The following is a 24,876-nucleotide window of genomic DNA, read 5'->3' as shown; positions in this document are numbered from 1 at the left end:
GCAATGACGTATTGAAAACAGTCGGTTGGACGTATGAGACAGAAAGTGTTCATTTTTCTATGTTATGTAAGCTGTATCCTTGAGTGATCTATCAAAAGTGATGGTAGACTATGATTTTTAAAATAAAAGTCTATGCTAGCACAAAAAAGCTAGCAGGACCATCTCGGAACCCACATCAAATCAGCCAACATTTTTCCAAAATAATCAACTTAAGCCATCTTTTAAATCATTTCTCAAATTACACATTGGCGATGTTCAAATTGGCATAAGGATAGGAAACCAATCAACCAAACCGACATGCCTAAATAAGAAGGTCACTAGAATTTCAAGTCCCGAGTCAATTGACCACCGTATACATTCCCCATAGAACATAAAGCAATATAGAGACGCTTTCAAGTAGCGAGTCACCAATTGCATGGCACACATGTCACCATCATATCACACAACTCAACCTCTAAATAGTTGAGCTCTCACACCCCATAGGATCACAACTCACACTTCAGTCTTAGACTGAAAGCTCACCTAGACATAGTAGAGAGAGACTTGATAGCAAGATCAAAGCAAGAGAGCTGGAGGAGAAGATTCCCTTCACTTTTTGTATTGGGTTTGACGAGGCGGAGCCTCGACACATGGTACGGTCAGGCCGTACGGGAGGGCCTGATCATACCAATGGTCGTTAAGTCTTTTGTGAATTGTCTCTCGACCCTAGTTGACTCTGTGATGATTCCATCCTGCGATTCTTCATTAAATGCCCTTGATTTACTACTACCTCTATATCGGTTTAACAGGCGCTCATGCAGTTTAAGACAAAGTTTGACCATTAATTTGGTCAATAAAATATAAATTATATGTCCATAAAATCTATACCATTAGATTCGTATTCAAACAAACTTTCCAACGATATAATTTTTTTGGTATATATTTTATTTTTTATTGACCAAAATAATGGTCAAAAAAAATTGAACTACGTGCGCGCCTGTTAAATCGATACGGGGGTAGTACCATTTTTGCACAAAAATAATAAAGAAGAGGATTTTCACATCTTAGCATTGATTAGCACTTATTAATGGGTCTAGAAAGATATTCACCGCATATTGTAACTAAATTTCTTGGTTTATATGGAGATAATGCGGTTGTTTTCACGAGCCATCAGCACCTATTCCAAAATTTGCAATATGACTTTGAAGCTTCCTATGTGTTTATTTGGATCCTTTGGAGGGGCAAATATTTTGAGAAGATAGGCAACTTCTTAGTGAAATGGGAAATTTTGGGCAAGCCAAAGAAGACAGGGGACCTTGGAGTTCTCAGTTTTAGAATTTGGAATCTTGCCTTACTTATGAAAAACCTCTTCGGATTTATGAATAAGAAAGGCATCCCTTGGGTGAAATTATCTAGCAAGCTCATTGCACCCTAGATAAATTTCACGAAATACAATGCATATCGTTCCTTTTGGTTGAAGAAATGTTTGGCCTTGCTTGAACTTGCTATCTTTTGGCCTGGAAATGGTTCTAAAGTCGGATTATGGCTGGATATATGGCCAGACTCTAAAATTGGAGAGAAATTCCCTCATCTTTGCTCCTTTTCCCTTAACTCTGATACCACACTAAAGAGAGCGGTTTTAGATTTTAATGATGAGAATACTCATGACATGTTATAGTTTCCCCTCTCCATGATTGCTTCTCACCAATGTGATGAGCTTTCCTATGTACTTCATGATCGAGCTGGGGCACATGGAAAATGAATTTTGGCATCTTGTTTCTCACCAATGCATTTCAAAATGAAGAGATCATATGATCCCATGTGCCAAAACACAACTCCCGTGATTTTACCCAAAGTTTCTGGTGGAGACTGAATATTGAATAGAATGGGGAGACTGAACATTGAATAGAATACTGAGACCCAACTGTTTGGTTTGCATATGGATGGAAGGAGTTAACACCTCATGCTTCAAAGAGGTTTTAATTGTGGGGTGTTGGTCTATTTGGAACCATAGGAACATGTTCATCTTTAAAGGCCAACAATTTAATAGTCAGGAAGCCATCAGAAATTCACTTTGGCACATGGGAGCATATGCTCCTGACACCGGAAAAACATTTCGAAATGCCAAAAAATGAAAATTTTCCCGCTTACGTATCGACGTTCTATGTGTGCACAGCAAGTTTTGCGAAAAACGGACATTTTTTATGATTCATATGAAAAAGACAAAAAAAAGATGCGCGGACAACCTTTTTTTAACCAAAATTCATCTTTTTTACACATGACACTAAAAATATCAGTTTTCCGTGAAACGACTTTGTGAGCGTGTAGAATTTTGAGATGTACCCATTAAATTTATCGTCCAAAATTTTCAACAATTTGAAAGTGTATTCAAAACAAAATTTAAAAACCGGGAGCCTATGTTTCCGGGTGCCAAAACACCACTCTGGGAAGGCATCCGTTTCTTTAAAGAAAATTTTGCTCTTGTTGTGCATGAAGCAAAATCTGGCCTTAAGGAAGGAAGACATGTCACGGTGGGTTGACACTTTGTAAATCTCTCTTAGGCTCCATCCACTCATTTGTACATGTACCGCCCATTTTTTATAAATAATAAAATGATGCGCCTTCCCTGCTATTTTTTGCGTCAAAAGAAAGTCTGAGGCCACAATTGTGTAACCCGATGCTCATAATTATCAAAATGTAGGCTGGAGACGGAGAGGATTTCAGCTTGCTCGGCATTTCGGTAACATGGTAGGCATGCCCATGCCCGGCACAAGAACTTCGCATGTGTAAGTATTTCCTCCGCTCCATAATTTTTGACTAAAATCACGACAAGACTTATGAAACCGAGGGATAAGTTGCAACCTTAGCTAATGGCATAAGACGGTTCTACCATGTAGTGGGATTCACATTATAGGTTCTGAGTGTAGTATATAAATTGGGGCTCTTGTGGATCTCTTTTTCATCTAATCTTGACCTATTAGACTGTGGATGCATACTATTTTCTCTGTCCTAAATTAATTAACCCAGTTTTTTTATTAGATATACATATATCTAGACACTAAACATATCATACATACCTATCTAAAAAAAAGTTGAGTCAATTAGTTTGGGATGGAGGGAATAATACCGAGGTTAGATCGTATACCCTCTCCTTATATATAGTCAAATTCTGTGAAAAATTTAGCTACTTTAATCATGAATTTGACCACTAAATATAAGCTATTAGTAATAATATAAATATCATATAACTCATATCTTCTTTGTCGATTTTATGGTCAGACTTAGGCTCCAATTCTGGTCAAAATTCAAACAAAAATAAGAGACGAGATGATATGACAGTGGGACACAGTCTTATATTTTTACCTGAATTTTTACTGAAGATAGGAGAGGAGATGACATGACCGTGGGACACAGGATGGCCAGCCTGAATTCTTTTCGGTGAAGAAGTGCAGATAGATTCCTGCGACCTAATTCTGGTCAAAATTCAAGCAAAATCCAGATTTGTTTTTTCTTTTCAAATCGCGTCAAAATTCTGGCGAGTTATGTAAGTCAAAAGCCCCATTTCAAAAAAATGTACGATGTAAGTCAAAAGTCCCGGACGCGGAGAAAACGAAGAATCAGTACCGAAGTTACTGCGTACAGTATTATTCTTTGGAGAGGGTACGTATACCGGTATACGTACTTGGGAAGGCAATGTCGCTAATGATTCGCGCATAATCTTCCCCTGGCATATAGAGCGCTTCAGATTTGAAATTCGTTAGGGTTCCGGACGGCTGCGATGGGTCACTCCCAGATCGGTGATGAAGGCGACGACCGCCTGAGCAAGCTCGCTGACGGCGTGGTCGGCCACATCCTCTCCTTCCTCCCGGCCAAGGAGGCAGCGCGCGCAGCCGTGCTGTCCACCCGGTGGCGCGACGTCTTCGCCAGCGTCCACACGGTCTCCCTTGAGCAGACGAAACTCCCCGTCCGTGAAGGCGGCGAAGACCGATATCGCCGCCACAACCACAACATCATGCCGGCCCCGCCCTTCCCCAACGGCGTGAGCGCTGCGCTCCTCGCCCGCCACCGCCGCCGCGGCACAGCCGCCCCAATGCGCGCCCTCCGCGTGGCCTTCCGCGCCTACTTCAACGGGATGAACGATCACGACTCCATGGTTGACCAATGGATCTCGTATGCCATGCAGCAGGCTGGCCCAGAGCTCCACCTCGACTTGCGCCTCAATGGCGGCGACTACTCCCTCCGAAGCGTGGCCAATGGCGATCAGCGCGGCTTGAAACAAGACGAGCATGCCAGCACGGACGAAGACAGCGGCCAGAACGAGGCGCCGCGTCATACCCTCCCGAACACGGACGAAGACGTCGGCGTGTCCAACGACCGGGCGCCCAAGGACGGACTGTACACCGTTCCACGAGGGGTCTTTTCCTGTGCCACGCTGCGCACTCTATGCATCGGGCCATGCAAGCTCAACCCGCCGGCCAGCGCAACCAACCTTCCGTCCCTCGAGACTCTGGTCCTGATCCGGGTCGCCGACTCGGGGAGGAAGATACACCGGCTCATCTCCGGCTGCCCGCGTCTCGTCGACCTGACGCTCGAAGACTGCGACGCGGTGAGAGCGCTCTCCGTCCTCGACAAGCGCCTCCGCAGGCTGAGCCTACAGTCCTGCTCCCTGCTGACGAGCGTCGCCATCGACGCAGCGGAGCTGCGTTCCTTTGAGTACAAGGGCGCCGTGCCCGCACACCATTCGTTCCTGAACATGCCCCAGGGCCCACGAAGAAGCCTCTCGTCGTGTAAGGTCGATCTCTGCGACAACGAGCTCACGTCGGAGTTGGATCTCACCCGCCTCGGAGAATTCCTCCACCACTTCGCATCGACGGAGCACCTGCACCTGACGTCCGCCCGCCTGGGCTCCAGCATCGGCAACGAAACCTTCGCCAAACGATTCCCGGCGTTCTCGACGCTTGGCCTCCTTGAACTCACCGGCTCCCTACCGCACGACGACGATACCCACGCCACCGACGTCGTCGCGGCGGTGGCAAGGATTCTCGAGCACGCCCCGAACCTGGAGGTGCTTACGCTGTTCTTCAAGGCGCCACCTCGCGAGAAGCTGGATGACACGTGGGACTACCGCTTCTACAAAGAGGAGGAGCTCATCGACGCACACCACCTCAGGTACGACCGCTGGGTCGTCTTCCCCGACGCGCCGCCAGCCACCCAGCTGGTTACTTGCCTGAGGGAGATCAACCTGGTGCACTACCAGGGTGGCAACGCGCAGCGAATGCTGGCCAAGTTCCTACTCGGCAACGTTGCGCGGCTAGACGCGCTATACTGTGGGTTCGCCGAGGGGCCCCTTCGGCTCCAGAACAAGCTTATGGATGAGATCAGAGGTTGGGCGATGGACAAAATAGAGCCGGAGGGGATTATGTTCATGTGACTTTATCATGGGGTTGTGACTATTTCTCGGTTAACTAAGAACATTCTCAGTTAGATAATGTCATCAAATCTCTTGTTGCACTTATGATTAGCACGAAACACGATACAAATCAAATGGTGTAGAACTTAACTAAGCACAAAGTTAGTTCTCTAGCAAATCCTTTTATCATGTATCCATCCCTACTAGGAGGTCTAGCCTGAAGAGGAGGCCTCGGAAATTGTGTGTTCTCCGAACATCCATGTGGACCTTTTCTCTTCCTCTCTTTTTCTCCGCCCTAGCAGCGCCCTAGATGTACTACTTCAGTTCAATCAATTTTGGTCATCGTCTCCTCGATTAATACTTAATTGATTGATAAGCCTGCATGCATCTGTTTAATTTTGTTTTATTCATATTCTTTGTAAGAAGAATTTTAAAAAAAAGCATCAATCATGTTCCCAAAATCATAAGAGGGGTGAAAATGAAGAAGACATAATTATGAGCATATTTCATTTTGAAGAACACAAAAAAGTTGTTCAAATAAACATTGTGCATCCCAGAGTTAAATAGGTATGATCCTTAATTTATCCATGTAAGATATTACCACACGTATATTATATATTTTTCAATTTTTTTTAGTGAAATAGGGCCCAAGTTTAAGTTTCGAACAGGACCCCGAATTTTGCCGGCCCAGCCCCTTTGGTGGCCCATACGCTGCTAGCCCTAACACTAGCTAGCCGGTGTCCTTTGGCCCATGGGAGTTTGGCCGGCCCCCTTAATGGGCTCCCTCCAAGAGGGGCCATTAAGGTGGATTGCCTTGTTTTAATAACTAGATGATACTCGGCGCGTTGCTGCAGGACGTTCGTTTAGATTCATTTGCAGAGTTGTGGACAATGCAAAAAAAATGTAATTAAGCAATTTTTATTAAAAATATGTATGCTATTAACATAAGTTATACCATGTAATACAATCTGTACCAACGAATGGTTTGACAACGATGTTAAAAACAAACCCCTAAATATGTTACATATTGTTGTTTCATCATACAAAGTGAACCAATCCTTGAGCAACGATAAAAGATAATTCTAGTACATTTCTCGTAAGAAAAAATATAGTACATCGTTTATTCATCATATAAAGTGAACCGATACTTCAGCAGCTAAAATATAATTCTAGTGCTTTTTTATCAAAAGAAAGCAATCGTGTATTAAGAATTAACAAAGTATAACCATAAGTACTTTGACATGGTGTTTGAATATTAAATATGCTATCTTGAATAAACAAGATCATCACTTTTGTCACGTGACAAACATAGCACATGCATTTACTTTATCCCTAGTGAGATAGCAAAAGAAAAGGCAAAGCCATAATAGATCAAGAATTTATTGTCACTTTTCAATCACTAAAACAATGTTATTTCATCTAACACACACATCACCCCACACACGTTCTTGCATACAAGTTGGTCAGAACCAATACTTAAGAACGGAGTACATAATATGCATGTCTCAATACATCTTATAGAACAACATTATAGAATAAAGATCCACCACACACGTATTACATATATGACCATAATCATGTTGGGTAGCTCACACGACACTAAAAACTATGAAGAACATGAGAGAAATAGATCAAGCTACTGCTAAAAACTCGTAGTCCAGAGGTGGACTACTCCCTCTTGATCACGGTGATGATGATAAAGATGTTGGAGAAGGTGTAGATCCCTCCGACGGTGCCTCCAGCGGAGTTTTCCCCTCCAATCTTCTCTGCTGCAGCCTCCGTTTTTGTGTTTCTGTGTTCTGTGGCACTCTCCTCCAGAGAACCCTCGGGGATCATATATATAGTGGGTTTTAGGTCAAAATACGTTGGTTCACGAAAGAATCAAGCGATTTGGATGATCGACGGCTGAAAGAGGGTGAGTGGCGCGCCCTAGCAGGGTGGCTGCCCCCACCGGCTGACATAGGCATCCCCAATGGGCCTGCCGAAGATGGTACCCGGGGTTTATTGAAGGCCCACGACCCGAAGGATAAGAAGAATTCGGAAGCCCAACTTGTTAGTTAAGGAAAGCTAGAGTTGTATTAGGGAAGAACACTTGTAATATTACGGGAGGAGTTGGAAACCTTCCCGAACTCTGTAACTTGTACATCAAGAATCCCTCGGCTCCGCCTCCTATATAAGGGGGAGTCGAGGGACAAAGAAAAGCATCGAATCATTGTCTCAAAAACCCTAGTTTTCATATCGTCGAGTACTTTTCGGCTGAAACCTTCGAGATCTACTTGCCCTCTACTTCTAACTAAACCCTAGTCTACAACCCGTAGGCATTGACAAGTTAATACCTTGTCAATTGGCGCCGTCTATGGGAATTAGAGGCATCAAGGATCGGATCTCGATGGCACGTTCAAGATCGTCGACTTCATCAACAGCAAGCAACGCGATGGATCGAGGTAAACAGATCGCAACTGACCCTGTCGATTTTGTTCCTCACCAGCCCTCCCGTTTGGATGCATATGCGTATCTGGAGGAGCCTATGGAGATGACGTTTGGAAGGTTCCACTTTCGCGCCGAGAAGGAGGGAGCGTATCGTCTCGAAATTCCGAACTCGTCGGAATTGTCAACGGTCGATTCCGATTCTCCAAACTCAACATCGTCAATCGAGTCAGGCGCAGAGGAGACTTCATCGCCACGCTTCATCAGCACCAGGGCAAGCGAAAAGCTCGCCAAAATCTTCAGCGACATGTCCTTCGAGTCGTCTGCGGACTCTTATATAAGCGATGACTCGAGCAGCGTCGACAGCTTCAACTTCATCGACAAATCCACCACTATGGGCAAGGTCTTCACCAATCTCTATGATGGTGTCACCAAACCCAGCAAAGATCTGAATTCAAAATATCATCAGATTTATGCCATCGAAGAACCAAGTCGCGATCAGGAGGAAACATCGGAGGCTTTCGACGATTTGGGAAATCCATATGTCGATCCCTCTGACTTAAGGCGAGGTTTAGGCAATAAATACGTCGGGCCTACACCACGTGTTAGAGTTCAACTTCCACAAGCAGCATGGGATAGAGCGGCGAGAGCTATGGATGGCTCAGAACCAATGGCCACAACAGCCACGCCAGAAGAATTGCAAGCATATCAATATAGACTCGCGCGAGCTGCAAAGGAATTGGAGAAACAGACAGCCGCTCTGAACAGAAGAAGGAAGGCAGCCTCTGCATCAAGCAGACGAAGGGCGGAGTTAAGTCGACAATCAAGAACTTCGGGAGATAGCCACAGGGAAGCTCGGAACAGAGCAAGATCAAGGCTGCAAAACATACCTGAAGGAGAAAGAGAGCACTTGGTTCAAAACCTCGACATGTCTTTTATGTCGATAGACACGAGAGGGAACATTATCCCCAAGACACCAGAAGCTGGGTATATTGCGACACAGGCCTTTATCCTTGCATCCAGGCCACCTCCAGGAGATCCAAGGGAGGCATTGTACAACATGGCGATGGCAGGAGTCGGGGGCATGGGAACAGCGTTTGTATCAACACCTCTCGAAGGAACAGCAAGGCAAAATAGTCCACGACCTGCGGCAGCAGCAACAGCTCCCGAAGGAACAAGTGGAGCAAGAGACACAGCAGCGCAAGCAAGGGTGGACAGAGCACGGAAAAATACAAGAGAACATCGGCATTACCCAGAATTAAATGACGAGGATATGTGTGGATTGCCATGCTTCACAAGGAGGGTCCGAAAAACTCGAGTCCCTTCGGGGTTTAAACTGCCTGATAACTTCAAAAAATTCGACGGGTTGCAAGATCCAGAGGATTGGCTAGTTGACTACCTCGAGACGGTGAAGCTCATAGGAGGAACTAGAGCAACAGCTATGCAAAGCATCCAGGTGCATTTAAGTGGAGCCGCGAGATCTTGGATAAAAAAGCTTCCTCCAGGATCCATCGACAACTGGGATAGCTTCGAGGACGTGTTCGTCAAGAATTTCCGGTCCAGTTGCAAGAAACCTGCATCATTAGAGGAACTGAGAGCGTGTCGACAAAAGCCAGACGAATCAGTGAGGAAATACATCCAAAGATGGAATATCATTAAAAACTCGGCAGAGAATATATCTGACGAGAGAGCGATAGACTCGTTTGTCGCAGGAATCAGGCGGGGAGATTTCGTCGAGGACTTGGGGAGAACGAATCCAAAGACAGTATCCGCATTAATGGAGATAGCAAACAGATGGGCAGATGGAGAAGATGTTGTTCACAACAAACGGCATAGGTCACCAGAAGAGGACCGCGGTCGAAATTATCAAAATAGGCGACGATTTCCTCGGCAGTACTCGGGTTATGATGCTCCTGGGCAAATTTCGGCTGGCTTTCGAGCAAGCGCCGGAGGAAACAATAGAGACGATTATCAGAGAAGCAACGAGCAACGAGGCGACAACAGAGATGATTCTCGAAACAGCAGACCAAACAATGGGCCTAGGTTCCAGAGACCTTTCGTGTCCCCTGAGGAGATGATGAACGGGCCGTGCCAGATGCACTTTTATCTCGACAACAACGGAAAAAGACAGTCAGGACACCTGCAGAAGGATTGCCGAAATTTTCAGGCAATGCTAAGATGGGCAGGGCATGCCAATGCCCAGGCGACAAATAGGAACCCGCAAGGGCCCAGGAGTGAGATTCACTTGCCACCTCCTCCCGCAATTACGGACGATAATCGACATCAGCTCAGAATAGCGGCAGCACCAACGCCACCGCCTTATGTTGATCCCAACTCCAATGGAGCGGTCTCGATGATTCAGAAAGGCAGGCCATCCAATAGAGCTCAGAAGGTAATCTCGCGACAGGTGTTCATGGCAGAGAAAATGCCCCCACCAACGGTTGAGTACCTTAACTGGTCAGGGCAAGACATTGGCTTCACAATAGCGGATCATCCATAGCAAGTTCCTCGACCAGGGCAGTCAGCACTTATCTTACCAGCAGTAATCGCAGGATTCGATGTATCTCGAGTGTTCATAGATGGCGGCAGCAGTTTAAACCTTATGTATGCAGATACACTAAGGAAGATGAACATATCCCTAGCAAACCTGAAACCAACCGACACGCGATTCCATGGCATCACACCGAAGAAGCCAAGTTATCCGTTGGGGAAGATCAATCTCGACGTTCAGTTTGGGACCCGAGAGAATTACAGAATAGAAAGGCTAGAGTTTGAAGTCGTGGATTTCCCATCGCAGTACCACGCTTTATTGGGGCGCCCAGCATATGCCAGGTTTATGGCGGTACCACATTACACATACTTGTTGGGGAGGATGCCTGGACCTAAGGGACCAATCACAGTTAAAGGAAGCTTCACGCTAGCCGATAAATGTGACAAAGATTTTCATCGACTCTCAGAAACCTTCGGGATGCAAGCAGAGTACATGGCGTCAAGGCTCACGACTGATTATGATGTGTTGCCAGATGTAGGAAGGCCTAACAAAGAATCAACTTTCAACACCACGAAAAATTCTAAGGAAGTGCAGATTCACCCGACAGATCCCAAGAAGACGACGTCCATCGCGACAGACATGGACCTCGCATAGGAAAGCGCGCTCGTCGAGTTCCTCCGTGAGCACTGGAAAATCTTCGCATGGTGTCCAGCTGACAAGCCAGGAGTACCCAGGGAACTTGCCGAGCACCACCTAAACTTGGATCCATTAGCGAGACCTATCAAACAACCTTTGCGACGTTTTTCGGAGCCAAACCAGAAAGCCATGTTATCAGAAATTGATCGACTGAGAGAAGCTGGTTTCATCAAGGAGCTGCATACAGAGGCCACATGGGTCGCAAACCCAGTATTGGTCCCGAAGAAAAATACTAAAGTCTTTCGCATGTGTGTCGACTTTACGTGTCTCAACAAACACTGTCCAAAGGATCACTTTCCCCTCCCGAGGATCGATCAAATTATCGACTCCACGGCAGGATGTGAACGTCTTTCCTTCCTGGATGCATATTCTGGTTATAACTAGATCAGATTGAAAGAAGAAGACGAGGTCAAAACAGCGTTCATCACACCCTATGGTGTGTTTTGCTATAGAACAATGCCTTTTGGTCTGAAAAACGCAGGAGCAACGTACCAGAGAATGATGCAGAAGTGTCTAGCAACACAGATCGGGAAAAACGTACAAGTCTACATTGACGATGTCGTGATAACTTCAAAAAAGGGAACAACGCTAATCGAAGACCTGAAGGAAACTTTCGATAACCTTGACAAGTTTTGCCTCAAGTTGAACCCAACAAAGTGTTCTTTTGGCGTCCCTGCAGGAGAACTTCTTGGGTTCCTAGTTTCAGCGAGAGGGATTGAAGCTAATCCCGAAAAAATTCAAGCTATCGTAACAATGAGGAAGCCAACAAAGTTGAAAGAAATACAGCAGTTAACTGGACGAGTTGCAACTTTGAGCAGATTCGTCGCCAGGCTAGGAGAAAAGGCGTTGCTGTTCTACGCCTTAATTAAGCAAGGAGAGAAATTCCAGTGGAACGAAGAGGCAGACAGAGCCTTCGAGGATCTTAAACGCACAATTTCAACACCACCAATCTTGGTGGCGCCGAAAGAAAAGGAACCTCTCCTGCAGCCACACCTCAGGTGGTTAGTACGGTGCTAGTTGTCGAAAGAGAAGAAGAAGGAAAACTCCATGGAGTACAAAGGCCGGTATATTTCATCAGTGAAGTTTTATCGCCTTCCAAACAGCGGTACCCGCAGTACCAGAAGTTAGCATATGGAGTGTTCACAATAGCAAGGAAATTGCGCCACTATTTTTCGGCACACCCGATAATAGTGGTCAATGAAGCACCTCTGTCAAATATATTGAACAATCCAGAAGCTACAGGACGTGTCTCCCTTTGGGGAATAGAACTTTCCCCTCGGGACATCACGTATGAAAAAAGAAAAGCAATAAAGTCGCAAATTCTGCCAGATTTCATCGCGGAGTGGATGGAGCTACAGAATACAGGACCCCCAGATTTATCGAGAACTTGGACCATGAACTTCGACGGATCCAAGAGGGTAGAAGGAGCTGGTGCAGGCGTGATACTTATATCACCTGAAGGCGACAAACTGAAGTATGTCCTACAGATGACATTCCCAAACGCATCTAACAATGAAGCAGAATACGAAGCTCTCATACACGGGATGAAGATGGCGAAAGCTTGTGGTGCAACCCGATTAAAAATCTTCGGCGACTCGCAGTTGGTGGCCCAGCAAGTCATGAACCAATGTGATGCAGTCAATGACAGTATGGTGGCATACAAGGAAGTATACAATGAGCTCGAGAAGTTATTTGATGGATGCGAAGTAAATCACATTAGTAGGCTGAGCAACGATGAAGCTGATGTTCTCGCAAACATCGGGTCGCAGTGCCTCGCGATTCCGCCAGGTGTGTTTTGGGAAGAGATAACCGAGAGATCCACAAAGACAAAGAAGGCGCAGAAGAAGGAGAAGGAGGAAAAAACTTCGGCGCCTCCCAAGGAAGCACTAGAAGAAGAAGAGGACCAGGAGCTGGTGATGATGGTGGAAGTCCCATGGATGCAAGCCTACATATCATATATCTTAAGGAAAGAAATACCCGACGATCCAGTTGAAGCAAGGCGAGTTATTCGACGATCCAAAGCCTTTACAGTGGTCAAAAGCGAGTTATACAAGCGCAGTATTTCGGGCGTGCTACAAAGGTGTGTTACACCCAAAGAAGGAAGGATAATCTTAAAAGATGTACACGAGGGAATATGTGGTCACCACGCGAGCAGTCGAGCTATTGCGGCCAAGGTTTTTCGAGCCGGATTTTATTGGTTGACAGCAATCGAGGACGCAAAAGAGATAGAACTTGCGATGCGTGCCAGAGATTTGCAGCAAAACCACATTCTCCGGCAGCTGAACTGATGCCAATACCATTGTCGTGGCCCTTTGCTCAATGGGGTCTTGATATGGTGGGAAAATTGCACAAGGCTTCGCTAGGAGGATACGAGTATATGCTTATCGCTGTCGACAAGTTCACCAAGTGGATAGAAGCAAAGCCGATAAATTCACCAGATGCAGCGTCAGCAATAAAATTCGTAAAGAGCATTGTTTTTCGATTTGGGGTACCTCATAGCATCGTCACAGACAACGGCAGTAACTTTATGTCCAAAGAATTCAAAGCATACTACGCAGAGGTAGGCATCAAACTACACTTCGCGTCAGTTGGGCACCCGCAAACCAATGGCCAAGTCGAGAAAGCCAACGGTATCATTTGCAACAGCATCAAGAAGCGCTTACTTGGACCGCTGGAAAAAGCTCGACATACTTGGCCAGAAGAGCTGCCAAGTGTTTTATGGAGTATTCGAACAACGCCAAATACCGCGACACAGGAAACTCCGTTTTTCCTAGTCCATGGAGCTGAGGGAGTATTACCAATCGAAATAAAGCATGATTCCCCAAGAGTCACAGAGTATGACGAGGAAACTTCAAGAAGAGCATTGGAGGACGATGTCGATGCACTCGATGAAGCTCGAGATGAAGTACTATCACGGGTCACCAAGTACCAGCAAGACTTGCAAAACTACCACAGTCGACGGCTGCGGCCAAGATCTTTTCAGGTCGGAGATTTAGTCCTACGACTCAATCAACAGAGTACTGAAAAACTCGAGTCACCATGGCTTGGCCCTTACATCGTCACAGAAGTAATCGAAGGAGGAGCATACAGGATCAAGGACAAGAAGACAGGGGTTCCCGAGAAAAACCCCTGGAACTTGGCGCAGCTCAGGCGATTTTACGCTTAGAGTCGAAATATAGTCCTCCTTTGTAAAAATACAATGTACTGAAACGCCCGCGAGTTTTCAGACGCACTCTTTTCCTTTTCAGGGCACCGAGTGGGGCTGGAAAGGTTTTTAATGAGGTGGGCTCGTGGTGCTACAATATAGTAAAAGATATTGGTGACATACATCTTTTTCTTCGACAGGGTCGGGGGCTCATAACCCACGACAGCAAAATATATATACTCCCGCAAAACAGTAAAATCTTCGAGATGACAAAATAGTATAAGTTCCGGCCAAAGGCTCGGGGGCTTCGCAATATAGATTACACTTTACAATATAGAAAACTTCATCAATACAAAGAATTCGACATAACTTTTCGCAATATAATACAACTCAGTCAAAGCCTAATATACTATCTATGGATAAACCTTTGTTATTTGCAGCAGTCGTCTTATGATCAGCATAGCTCCCTTTGACAAAGAATTCAGAATCCATCCGAAGAAGTTCATCCATCATCTCTTCGGCTACGGGAGTCACCATGTCATTGATTTCGTCGATGTTATTCTTTCGTTTCGATTTCTTGGCCAGGCACTCGGAGACAATCTTCGTCAGATCTAATTTTGGATGGCAGATATGTATCATAATCATGGCGAATCTTGCTCCAGCAGTCAACTGAGCTCGTACGAAATTATGAATACGAGGAGCATCCCGAAATTTTTCCATCAAACCAAGAAGAGTCTCGGGCGCCTCGTCTCGAGGAAACATTGTCTTGTAAACAAGGGTTAACGTTCTGGTGGAGCGATCAAGGAAATCGCGAAGTTGACAGGCGCGGTCTTGAAACCTGACAATCTGTCGGGTCCTTCTGGAGTGGCCCAGAATAAACAACCATGATCAAGAGAAAGGTTAGCAAGAAGAGTGGTCCTCGCGTTTACCCTTTCGTCTTCAGCAGCAGCGTTGAGAAAGGAACCTATTTGGCGACAGCACGAGAAATTCAAGAAAGATATAGCAGAAAGATAGAAAAAGTTCTGGTTTGAACAAACATACCGGACATATCGGCACTGGCTTCATTCATCAATTCAAACATGGAATTTTCTCGAGTGGTTCCTTTTCAGCTTCAGAAACGGCGGCTTTCTTGGCAGCTATGGCTTCTCGAGCTGTTGAAGAGCAAGTTCCTCTCTTTCGGATGATCTGCGGGATTGCTCCATCATCGCAAGAGTGTCGTGGTATCGTCACGGCATATGCCATAGGGTGGCTAACGAAGGTGGTTCCTAGGTGATCTCACGACGGTATCCGGATGCGGGTATGGGGACGAGTGACACGGCGACGTACCCAGGTTCGAGGCCCTCCGATGGAGGTAACACCTCTACTCCTGCTATGAGTGTATAAGGTGATCACACAATACAATGTTGCTCCTAGAGCTGTGTCCGGCTGCTCCTGGGAGGCTAAGGAAGACGATAGTCTCTCTCACAGAGCAGCGCTAAGGGTGGAAGTGGAATGAGAATGATCGATCCCCTGCACGAGAGGGGGTAGTGCGGCTTATATAGGCACCGATACTTTACATAAAAGACCCTATAGTCTACTGGCTGGCTTGGCCGGCTCCGGCTTCCGTTCCTTCCCGAGGCACTGACGTCAGGAGCCGTTGAGGCCTCATGGTCTGTCCCATCCGGCTGCTGAAGTCAGCGGTATGGAGAGGAAGTGTCCCTGTCGCCATCAAGCACTGTAGCCGGTACGGATCGACGTACGCCATGATGGCCTGTCCGGCGCGTGGCACTATTGCTCCACAGTGCCCCGCGCTTTACAGGAGATGAAGTCAGCGTGGACTTGTGAACCCGGACTACCTACCCGGTTCCTTCTAGTGCAAGACTCGCCAGCCTCGAGTCGGCCTGAGGTACAAACCCCCAGTCGGATATGGCTTGTAGAAGCCAGCCCAGCTACAGCATTGGTGGCCGTAGCCAGGCCGACTAGGACCTAGAGCCAGCCGGCTTCCGGACCAGCCGGCCACGGCTCCAGCCGGCTGCTCCTCAGCCGGCCTTTGCCGCGAGCCGGCCGGTGGTCGGCCGGCTGCTCCGCGTCCATTGCCCTACCCGGGGTCTTCCCCCCGACATTAGCCCCCGAAGCTGGCAAGGTCTGTCGGGGGGAAGACCCCGGATAGGGCAATGGACGCGGAGCAGCCGGCTGGCCACTGGCCGGCTCGTGGCAAAGGCCGGCTGAGGAGCAGCCGGCTGGCGCCGTGGCCGGCTGGTCTGGAAGCCGGCTCTAGGTCCTAGTCGGCCTGGCTACGGCCACCAATGCCGTAGCTGGCCGGCTTCTACAAGCCATATCCGACCGGGGTTTGTACCTCGGGACCGACTCGAGGCTGGCGAAGTCTTGCACTGGAAGGAACCGGGTTGGTGGTCCGGTTCCTAAAGTCCACGCTGACTCCATCTTCCGTAGCGCGGGGCACCGTGGAGCAATAGTGCCACGCGCCGGACAGGCCGTCGAGCTTACGACGATCCGTGCAGCTCTGATGGCTGACGGCGACAGGGGACACCTCCTCTCCATACCGCTGACCGTGGCAGCCGGATGGGACAGGCCACGATGCCTCAACGGCTCCCGACGTCACCGCCTCGGGAAGGAGCGGAGCGAGCCGGCCAAGCCGGCCGCAAACTATAGGGTCTTATATGTAAAGTGCCGGTGCCTATATAAGCCGCACTACCCCCTCTCGTGCAGGGGATCGATCATTTATTGCTTCCACCCACCTACAGAGCTGCCCTGTGAGAGAGACCATCGTCTCCCTTAGCCTCCCAGGAGCAGCCGGACACAGCTCTAGGAGCATCACTGTATTGTGTGATCATCATATACACTCATAGCAGGAGTAGAGGTTTTACCTCCATCGGAGGGCCTCGAACCTGGGTACGTCGCCGTGTCGCTCGTGCCCATACCCGCATCCGGATACCGCCGTGAGATCCCTCAGGAACCACTTCGATTAGCCACCCTATGGCATATGCCGTGACGATACCACGACATTTGGCGCCCACCGTGGGGCATCCAGCATCCTCGGCCGATGTCTTCATCCGAACGGGCCTCACCATCACCACCGGCGAGCGAGTCGCTTCAGGCTTGATCTGGAGATTCGGCTCCCTCAACTGCGTCAGCGACAACGCTGGCTGCTTCGCTGACCGGCCCTTCCCAGCCGGCGGCAGCATCATCTCCTTCGGCGGCCACGACGTCTACGTCGCCACCGTCGCACCGCCGCGCTACCCGCGGCAGGTGCTGCGCTGCGCAAGCCCTCCTCCGCGAGCCGGCAGCAGCGCTCCCGCCAGCCCCGCCGTCGTGCAAGTCATGATGGCTGGCGACGAGCTCCCCACCAAGAACCCGCGCATGCGCGGCCCCAACTTGGAGCGCAACATCGACCCCAACGCCTCCAGCTCGGGCCCGAAAGCGCCACCACCACCGTCCCGGCTGGATGCAGTCCGGGCAAAACTGAGCACCCCGCTCACGCCTGGCGCCGACCCCACCGCCATCGAGGCGGACTTGGAGGCGCACCGCCAGCTCCTCCTCAAGCAAACCGAAGAACTGGCTGCTGCTAAGCGCCAGATGGAGATCACCCAGCGCGAGTACAACCGCGCCCACGGCCTCACTCCAGGCGGCGACGAGCCAAGCCGAGCCGGCCATATCCGCCGCAGGGCCGCGACCTTGGCAGACCGAGATCGCCCGCGACGGCGCTCCTTCGCCGGCTCCGTCCGCGGAGCTCCCGTCTACAACACCCCCGACAAGAACGTGCGCGCGGCGAAGCCGCCGCGAAGAGCTGAACCGCCTCGAAGGCGAAGAGTTACGCCGCCGGACCAGCGGGTGATCGAGCTGCTCAACGCAGCCAACAGCAGATCGCCGACCCTGTATGTCAATGCCCCGCAGCTTCTCATGCTCGTGGAGCTGCAGGCAACGACAGGGAAGGCGCCAGGGACACGGCCGAGTCCTCCTCCCCAGCACCAAGCCGGCACCGTGACTGCCGGGCCACGCACGCAAGCTCGGGCCGGCCAAGCCACCAGCCGAGCGGCAGCAGCCGCAGCCGGCCCCCTCCAAGCCGGAACCAGGAGCAAGACTCCGGGCCCCGCCGTCATCACCGGCCGGCTCCAGAAGCAAGCGGCGCACGCCAGCCGGCACACTCCCGGCTGGGCCCGCGCATCGAGCCCGCCGACGCCCGAGATCGCCTCGACCGGCTGGTCGAATCCCGCATTGCGGAAGAAGAAGCTCCAGCCGGCCCAAAGTGCTTCGGGCCCCGTATCGCCAACGAGCCCACGCTCGAGGGCTTCACGCTCCCTCGCGACACCCCCAAGTACGACGGCACCGCCAAGCCGGAGGACTGGCTGCAGGACTACTCCACCGCAGTCGGCATCGCCAAAGGCAACAAGCGCTGGGCTGTGCGCTACTCCCCCCTGATGCTGGTCGGCTCCGCCCGCACATGGCTCAACAACCTGCCAGCCGGCAGCATAAACGGCTGGCTCGACTTCGAAGCGGCCTTCATCAGCAACTTCACCGGCACCTATCGCCGGCCGGGTCGCCCCCAGCAGCTTGAGATGTGCAAGCAGGGCCCCGACGAGACGGATCGCGCGTACCTGACGCGCTGGTGCGAGATGCGCAACTCCTGCGAGGGCGTGCACGAGATCCAGGCCATCAGCTTCTTCATGGGAGGCTGTCGGCCCAACACCATGCTGTGGCACAAGTTGCGCCGCAGTGACCCCAAGTCGATGGCCGCCTTGATGGCCATCGCCGACAAGTACGCGCTGGCTAAGGAAGCCGGCAAGGCGCCGGCTGACATTTCGCCGGCCCCCACCAGAAGGGACAACAACAAGCCGGCCGAGGGCGCCTCGCACGGCAGCCGGCGGGACAACTACCGCGGCAAGCGTCACAGCGACCAGCCGGACCGCCGGTACGGCTCCGCCCACGTAGCCGCCGTGGCAGACAACGCGGCAGGCGGCAGCCGTCGCCAGAAGCAAGACCGGCAGTGGAAGCCGAAGTACACCTTTGAGCAGATGCTCGACTCGCCGTGCAAGTACCACAGCGGCAAGAACCCCTCCAACCACACCACCCGCGACTGCCACTTCATGAAGCGGCTGACAAGCGGTGAACCCCTCCCGCCTCCCCCCCCCCGCCCCCACCAGCCGGCGGGCCGGGTGGCCAAGCCGGCGCAGAGAACGCCAACCTCGAGCACCACGAGGCTAATCAAGTGCACCATGGCGGCCGATATCTGGCCGAAGACGCCACCTACATCATCTTCACCTCCGAGCCCGAGGACAGGACGAGCCAAGAGCGCCGTTCCCTCGAGGTCAACGCGGTCATACCGCCGGTCCCCCAGTACCTAAACTGGTCAGAGCAGGCCATCACTTTCGACCGCCGCGACACACCGGCTGTCCTGCCGAAGCCGGGCAGCTACGCCATGGTCCTCGACCCCACCATCGGCACAACCCGGCGCAGCGTGCGTTTTTCGCGCGTCCTCATCGACGGCGGCAGCAGCATCAACATCCTCTACCGCGACACCGCCCGCAAGCTGGGCATCCAGGAGGCCGAGTTGCGCCCCATCCCCACCGTTTTCCATGGCATCGTGCCAGGCCACTGCTGCCAGCCGATCGGCCGGATCACGCTGGAGGTGATGTTCGGGAAGCCGGACCACTTCCGCACCGAGAGAATCGAGTTCGAGGTGGTGGACCTCGTGAGTCCCTACCACGCGCTCCTGGGCAGGCCGGCCCTGACCAAGTTCATGGCGGTGCCCCATTATGGGTACCTGAAGATGAAGCTGCCTGGCCCCAAGGGGGTCATCACCGTAGCCGGCGACTATCGCCGCTCCATGGACTGCGCCACGCAGAGCTCCAAGATGGCCCAGACGCTGGTCATCGCCACCGAGAAGCAGCTCATCCACGACGCCGTCGCCCTCGCCAAAGCCGCGCAGACAGACATGCTGGCTGCGGGCAACCCGGCTGGGACGACTCACTTCCAGCCGGCCGACAACACCAAGAAGATCCTGCTGGACACGGCGCAGCCGGACAAGTTCGTCACCATCGGTGCCGGCTTGAGCAAGAAATAGGAAAGCGAGCTCACCAGCTTCCTCCGTGAGAATCGGGACATCTTCGCATGGACTCCAAGAGACATGCCGGGTGTGCCGAGGGAGTTGGCTGAGCACCACCTCCACGTCCGGCCTGAAGCCAAGCCGGTGAAGCAGCCCCTCAGGCGCTTCGCCGAAGAACGAAGGAAGGCCATCGGTGAAGAAATCGCCCGGCTCCTAGCTGCCGGCTTCATCATGGAAGTGCTGCACCCGGACTGGTTGGCGAACCCGGTCCTGGTTTTGAAGAAGAACGGCTCCTGGCGCATGTGTATCGACTACACCAGCCTGAACAAGGCGTGCCCGAAGGATCCCTTCCCCACCGCGCATAGATCAAGTTATAGACTCGATCACGGCTGTGAACTGTTGTCTTTCCTAGATGCCTATTCAGGCTACCACCAGATTCCTTTGAATCCGGATGATCAAATAAAGACTTCGTTCATTACCCCGTACGGGGCTTATTGCTACACGACTATGCCGTTCGGCTTGAAAAATGCAGGCGCCACCTACCAAAGGTGCATGCAAAAATGCTTGCAGGATCAAATCGGCAGAAATGTTCACGCATATGTGGATGATGTCGTTGTAAAGACCAAGGAGACGACTACCCTCCTTGATGACCTGAGAGAAACCTTCACCAATCTGAGAAGATTTCGGATGAAGCTCAACCCGGCCAAGTGCACATTCGGCGTGCCGTCTGGCCAGCTCCTTGGCTACCTCGTCTCTCGCCGAGGATCGAAGCCAACCCGGACAAGATCAGTGCCCTGGAGAAGATGGAACTGCCGCAGTGCCTCAAGGACGTCCAGAAGTTCGCTGGCTGCCTGGCTTCCTTGAGCCGCTTCGTCAGCCGGCTGGGGGAGAAGGCACTGCCCCTGTATCAACTAATGAAGAAGGCGGACAAGTTCGTCTGGTCACCGCAGGCGGATGAGGCCTTCCGTGACTTGAAGCGCGTGCTCTCAACCGCGCCGATCCTTGCAACGCCGGCTTCAATGGAGCCGATGCTGTTGTACATCGCAGCCACCAACCGAGTGGTTAGCGTTGTCCTGGTGGTGGAGCGCAAAGAAGCCGGCAGGGAGCAGCTGGTCCAACGCCCAGTCTACTACCTTAGCGAAGTGCTCTCCCAGTCGAAGCAAAACTACCCCCACTACCAGAAGGTCACCTACGGCGTCTACATGGCGGCCAAGAAGCTGAAGCACTACTTCCAAGAGCACCCCATCAAGGTGGTTGCCACAGCGCCCTTGGCGGAAATCATAGGCAGCAAGGATGCCAACGGCCGGGTTGCCAAGTGGGCCCTGGAGCTAGCCACCCACACCATCCTCTACGAGCCACGCACAGCCATCAAGTCGCAGATCCTCGCGGACTTCTTCGTCGACTGGGCTGAGATGCAGTACCTGCCGCCTGTGCCGGATTCCACACACTGGAAGATGCACTTCGACGGCTCGAAGATGCGCAACGGCTTGGGAGCCGGCATCGTCATCACCTCTCCCAAGGGGGACCGGCTGGACTACGTCCTGCAGATCCACTTCGCCGCATCCAATAATGTGGCGGAGTATGAAGCGCTCATTCATGGGCTGAAGCTGGCCAAGGAGATTGGCGTGCGTCGCATACTCTGCTTCGGCGACTCCGACTTGGTCATACAACAAGCATCTGGCGACTGGGACGCGAAGGACGCCAACATGGCCTCATACCGCTTCCATGTCCAGCAGTTATCCGGCTTCTTCGATGGCTGCGAATTCCACCATGTGCCACGAGCAAACAACGAGGCGGCTGACGCCTTGTCCAAGATTGGCTCAACCCGGCAAGCCATTCCGCCGGGTGTCGCCTTGGCGGTCCTCAAGAAGCCATCCATCATACCGTCACCGGACTCGGATTCAATATTCGTGCCGGCTGACCCGGGGGCTGCTCAGCCGAACCCGGGGGCTTCATCGCCCAAGTCGGGGGCTAACAAGCCAAACCCGCCGGCTAGCATGCCGAACCCGGGGACTTCTCAGTCCAACCCGGGGGCTTCATCGCCAAACCCGGGGGCTAGCAAGCCGAACCCGCCGGCTAGCAAGCCGAACCCGGCGACCATGCAGTCGAATCCGGAAGCTCCCACGCAGGAGGCCCTGTTGGTCAGCGTATTCGAGATAAGATGCGTACCTTCATGGGCACAAGAATTCCTCTCCTACCTCACCGACGGTGTGCTGCCTGATGATAGAATCCAGGCCAGGCAGATTGAGAGAAGGGCCAAGGCCTATACCATCATCAACCACCAGCTGTACAAACGCAGCGTAAGTGGGGTGTTCCAGCGGTGCGTCGAGCCGGCTGAAGGGATTGAACTCCTATGGGAAATCCATCAAGGAGAGTGCGGACATCACGCCTCATCCAGAGCCATAGTGGCCAAAGCCTTCCGGCACGATTTTTACTGGCCGACTGCGCTCAGAGACGCAGAAGAGTTGGTGAAGAAATGCAACGGCTGTCAGCGCTTCGCAAAGCAGAGACACCAGCTGGCTTCCGCCTTGAAAACCATCCCCATCACATGGCCATTTGCCGTATGGGGCTTGGATATGGTGGGCCCGTTCAAAACAGCGCGAGGCGGCATGACACATCTCTTGGTGATGATTGACAAATTCACCAAGTGGATCGAAGCCAAGCCAATCAAGAAACTGGACGGGTCCACAGCCGTCACATTCCTCAAGGAAATCATTGTGAGATTCGGCTACCCCCACACCATCATCACCGACAACGGCACCAACTTCTCCCAAGGCATCTTCTCTCGCTATTGCGGGGAAATGGGGATCCGGATGGCCCTATCTTCTGTGGCACACCCAGAGTCCAACGGACAAGTGGAAAAGGCTAACGGCTTAGTCCTAGCCGGCATCCGGCCCCGGCTGGTGGAGCCGCTCGAGCGAGCAGCCGGCTGCTGGATTGAAGAACTGCCCAATGTGCTGTGGAGCCTGCGCACAACGACAAACCGCTCAGTCGGCTTCACACCATTTTTCCTCGTATACGGGGCCAAAGCCGTCTTGCCGACTGATATCGAGCATGACGCGCCAAGGATCAAGCTCTACACAGAAGCCGAAGCCAAAGAAGCTCGCGAAGATGGAGTTGACCTGGTCGAAGAGGCCCGGCTGCTGGCTGAGTCTAGATCTACTATCTACCAGCAAAGCCTCCGACGCTATCACAGCCGGAAGGTCCAGCCCTTAGCATTCCGAGAAGGAGACCTAGTGCTCCGGCTGATCCAGCGGACAGCCGGGCAGCATAAGCTGTCATCCCCATGGGAGGGTCCCTTCATCGTGAGCAAGGCGGTAGGCAATGATTCCTACTATCTCATAGATGCCCAAGAGGCTAGAGAAAACAAGCCGGACAAGGCTGACGAGGAGACTAAGCGTCCCTGGAATGTCAGGTTACTCCGCCCATTTTACACATGAGAGCAGGAATGTATGTATCCCTTGTACCCCTTTTGTAAGCTATGAAAAAGCACGCGCCGAGAGCGCCGTTTCCGACAAGTTTTTCGCGTACTTTACCTTGTTTCGCCAATTGGCTTGAACCCTCTCACGCGGCCGGATCAGTAACGTGATCCGGTTTCCGACAGCCGGCTTCCGATCCAGCTACAGACCGCAACCCGGCTGTCCGGCTGGCGGGAGTAAGGCCTAGGGAGCCGGCACGCGAAAAACGACTAAGGGAAAGAGTAAAAGCGAGTTGACTTGCAACTTTTCATAAAAGTGCCGGATTGCCGAATTCAGCTCGTCCGACTGAAATACTGTCGGCCTCACCCAGCGGCCCGCTCTTGATCCGGCGACGGATCGCAAGTCGGACATACGACCAGCAAGAGCACAGCCAAAGAGTGGGGCGGATGGGAAAAAGCGAACGAGTCGAAAGAAAGCAACTCGGCACACAAATGATTAACAAACACATTAAAGTGTGACATAATTAAAGGGCGATAATATTCATACATCTGCACCCGGCATCCCGGGGATTTAATAAAATTGTCTTGGCAAAAGAACAACTGGAAAGACAGGTAAAACTAAGACGCGGCTGGAGAAGGGCCAGCCGGAGGAGCGTCCGCGGAACCGGCTGCCGGATCGACTTCGGGCTCGTCTTCCGCCTCCTCATCTTCCATGTAGTCCTCATCGGATGGAGGAGGGTTCGGGTCCGCGACGAAGAGGGTCTTGTCGACGAAGTCGGCGATGGTGCTGGCTCGAGCAAGGCGGGCGGCCTTGTATTCGGCCGGGAGCTTGTCCTCCACGCCGGCTCGCCGGAACTCAAGCTGCCCCAGGTCCACCTCGTTGTACCAGGAGAGGACGAAGGACAGCGCCATGTCGGCACCAGCGCGCGTGGCCGACTCCTTCCAGTCGAGGAAGCGGTCCGGCGCCCGCTCCATCGAGGAGATGAGGCCGGAGATATCTTGCGGCGCCGCCTCCGCGGGCCACAGCATCGGGACCAGCTCCTCAGCCGCCTTCCGAAGCTCCCAGCCGAGTTTGGTGATGGGCTCGATGCGGGCAGCCATGGACGCCAGGTGGTCCTCCATGGAGAAGTACTCTGAGCTGCCCTCGCTGGTCTCCCGCCTCCTGGAGTCGCGCGCGACGCCAACGGCCGCCAGAGCCGCGTCCTGCGTCTCCGGGAAGGCCGCTGCAAGGAGGAGCAAGTCAGAAACCATCAAAGCCGAAATAAGCTGA

At 51.7% G+C, this 24,876-nt stretch overlaps 2 protein-coding genes across 2 annotated transcripts in view; one reads left to right on the top strand and one right to left on the bottom strand.

Moving 5' to 3' along the window:
* Positions 1–3,757: 3,757 nt before the first annotated feature.
* LOC127347620 (F-box protein At4g22280-like) lies at positions 3,758–5,410 on the top strand. The gene has a single exon (XM_051373786.1). It carries the CDS (start codon positions 3,758–3,760, stop codon positions 5,408–5,410), a length of 1,653 nt encoding a protein of 550 aa, XP_051229746.1.
* A 3,114-nt stretch (positions 5,411–8,524) lies between these two features.
* LOC127347621 (uncharacterized) overlaps positions 8,525–24,876 on the bottom strand; it is a 17,065-nt gene continuing 713 nt past the window's right edge. The window contains exon 3 of the mRNA XM_071829280.1: positions 8,525–8,544. Within this exon, the coding sequence (XP_071685381.1) occupies positions 8,525–8,544 (20 nt within the window). The remainder of the gene's footprint in view (positions 8,545–24,876) is intronic.

This window comes from Lolium perenne, chromosome 4 (assembly GCF_019359855.2).
Source record: "Lolium perenne isolate Kyuss_39 chromosome 4, Kyuss_2.0, whole genome shotgun sequence".
NCBI lineage: Eukaryota > Viridiplantae > Streptophyta > Magnoliopsida > Poales > Poaceae > Lolium > Lolium perenne.
This window is presented reverse-complemented; position numbering and strand designations above follow the sequence as displayed.

Coding starts and splice junctions, on each gene's coding strand:
- LOC127347620 (XM_051373786.1), top strand. CDS start 3,758: ATGGGTCACTCCCAGATCGGTGATGAAGGCGACGACCGCCTGAGCAAG.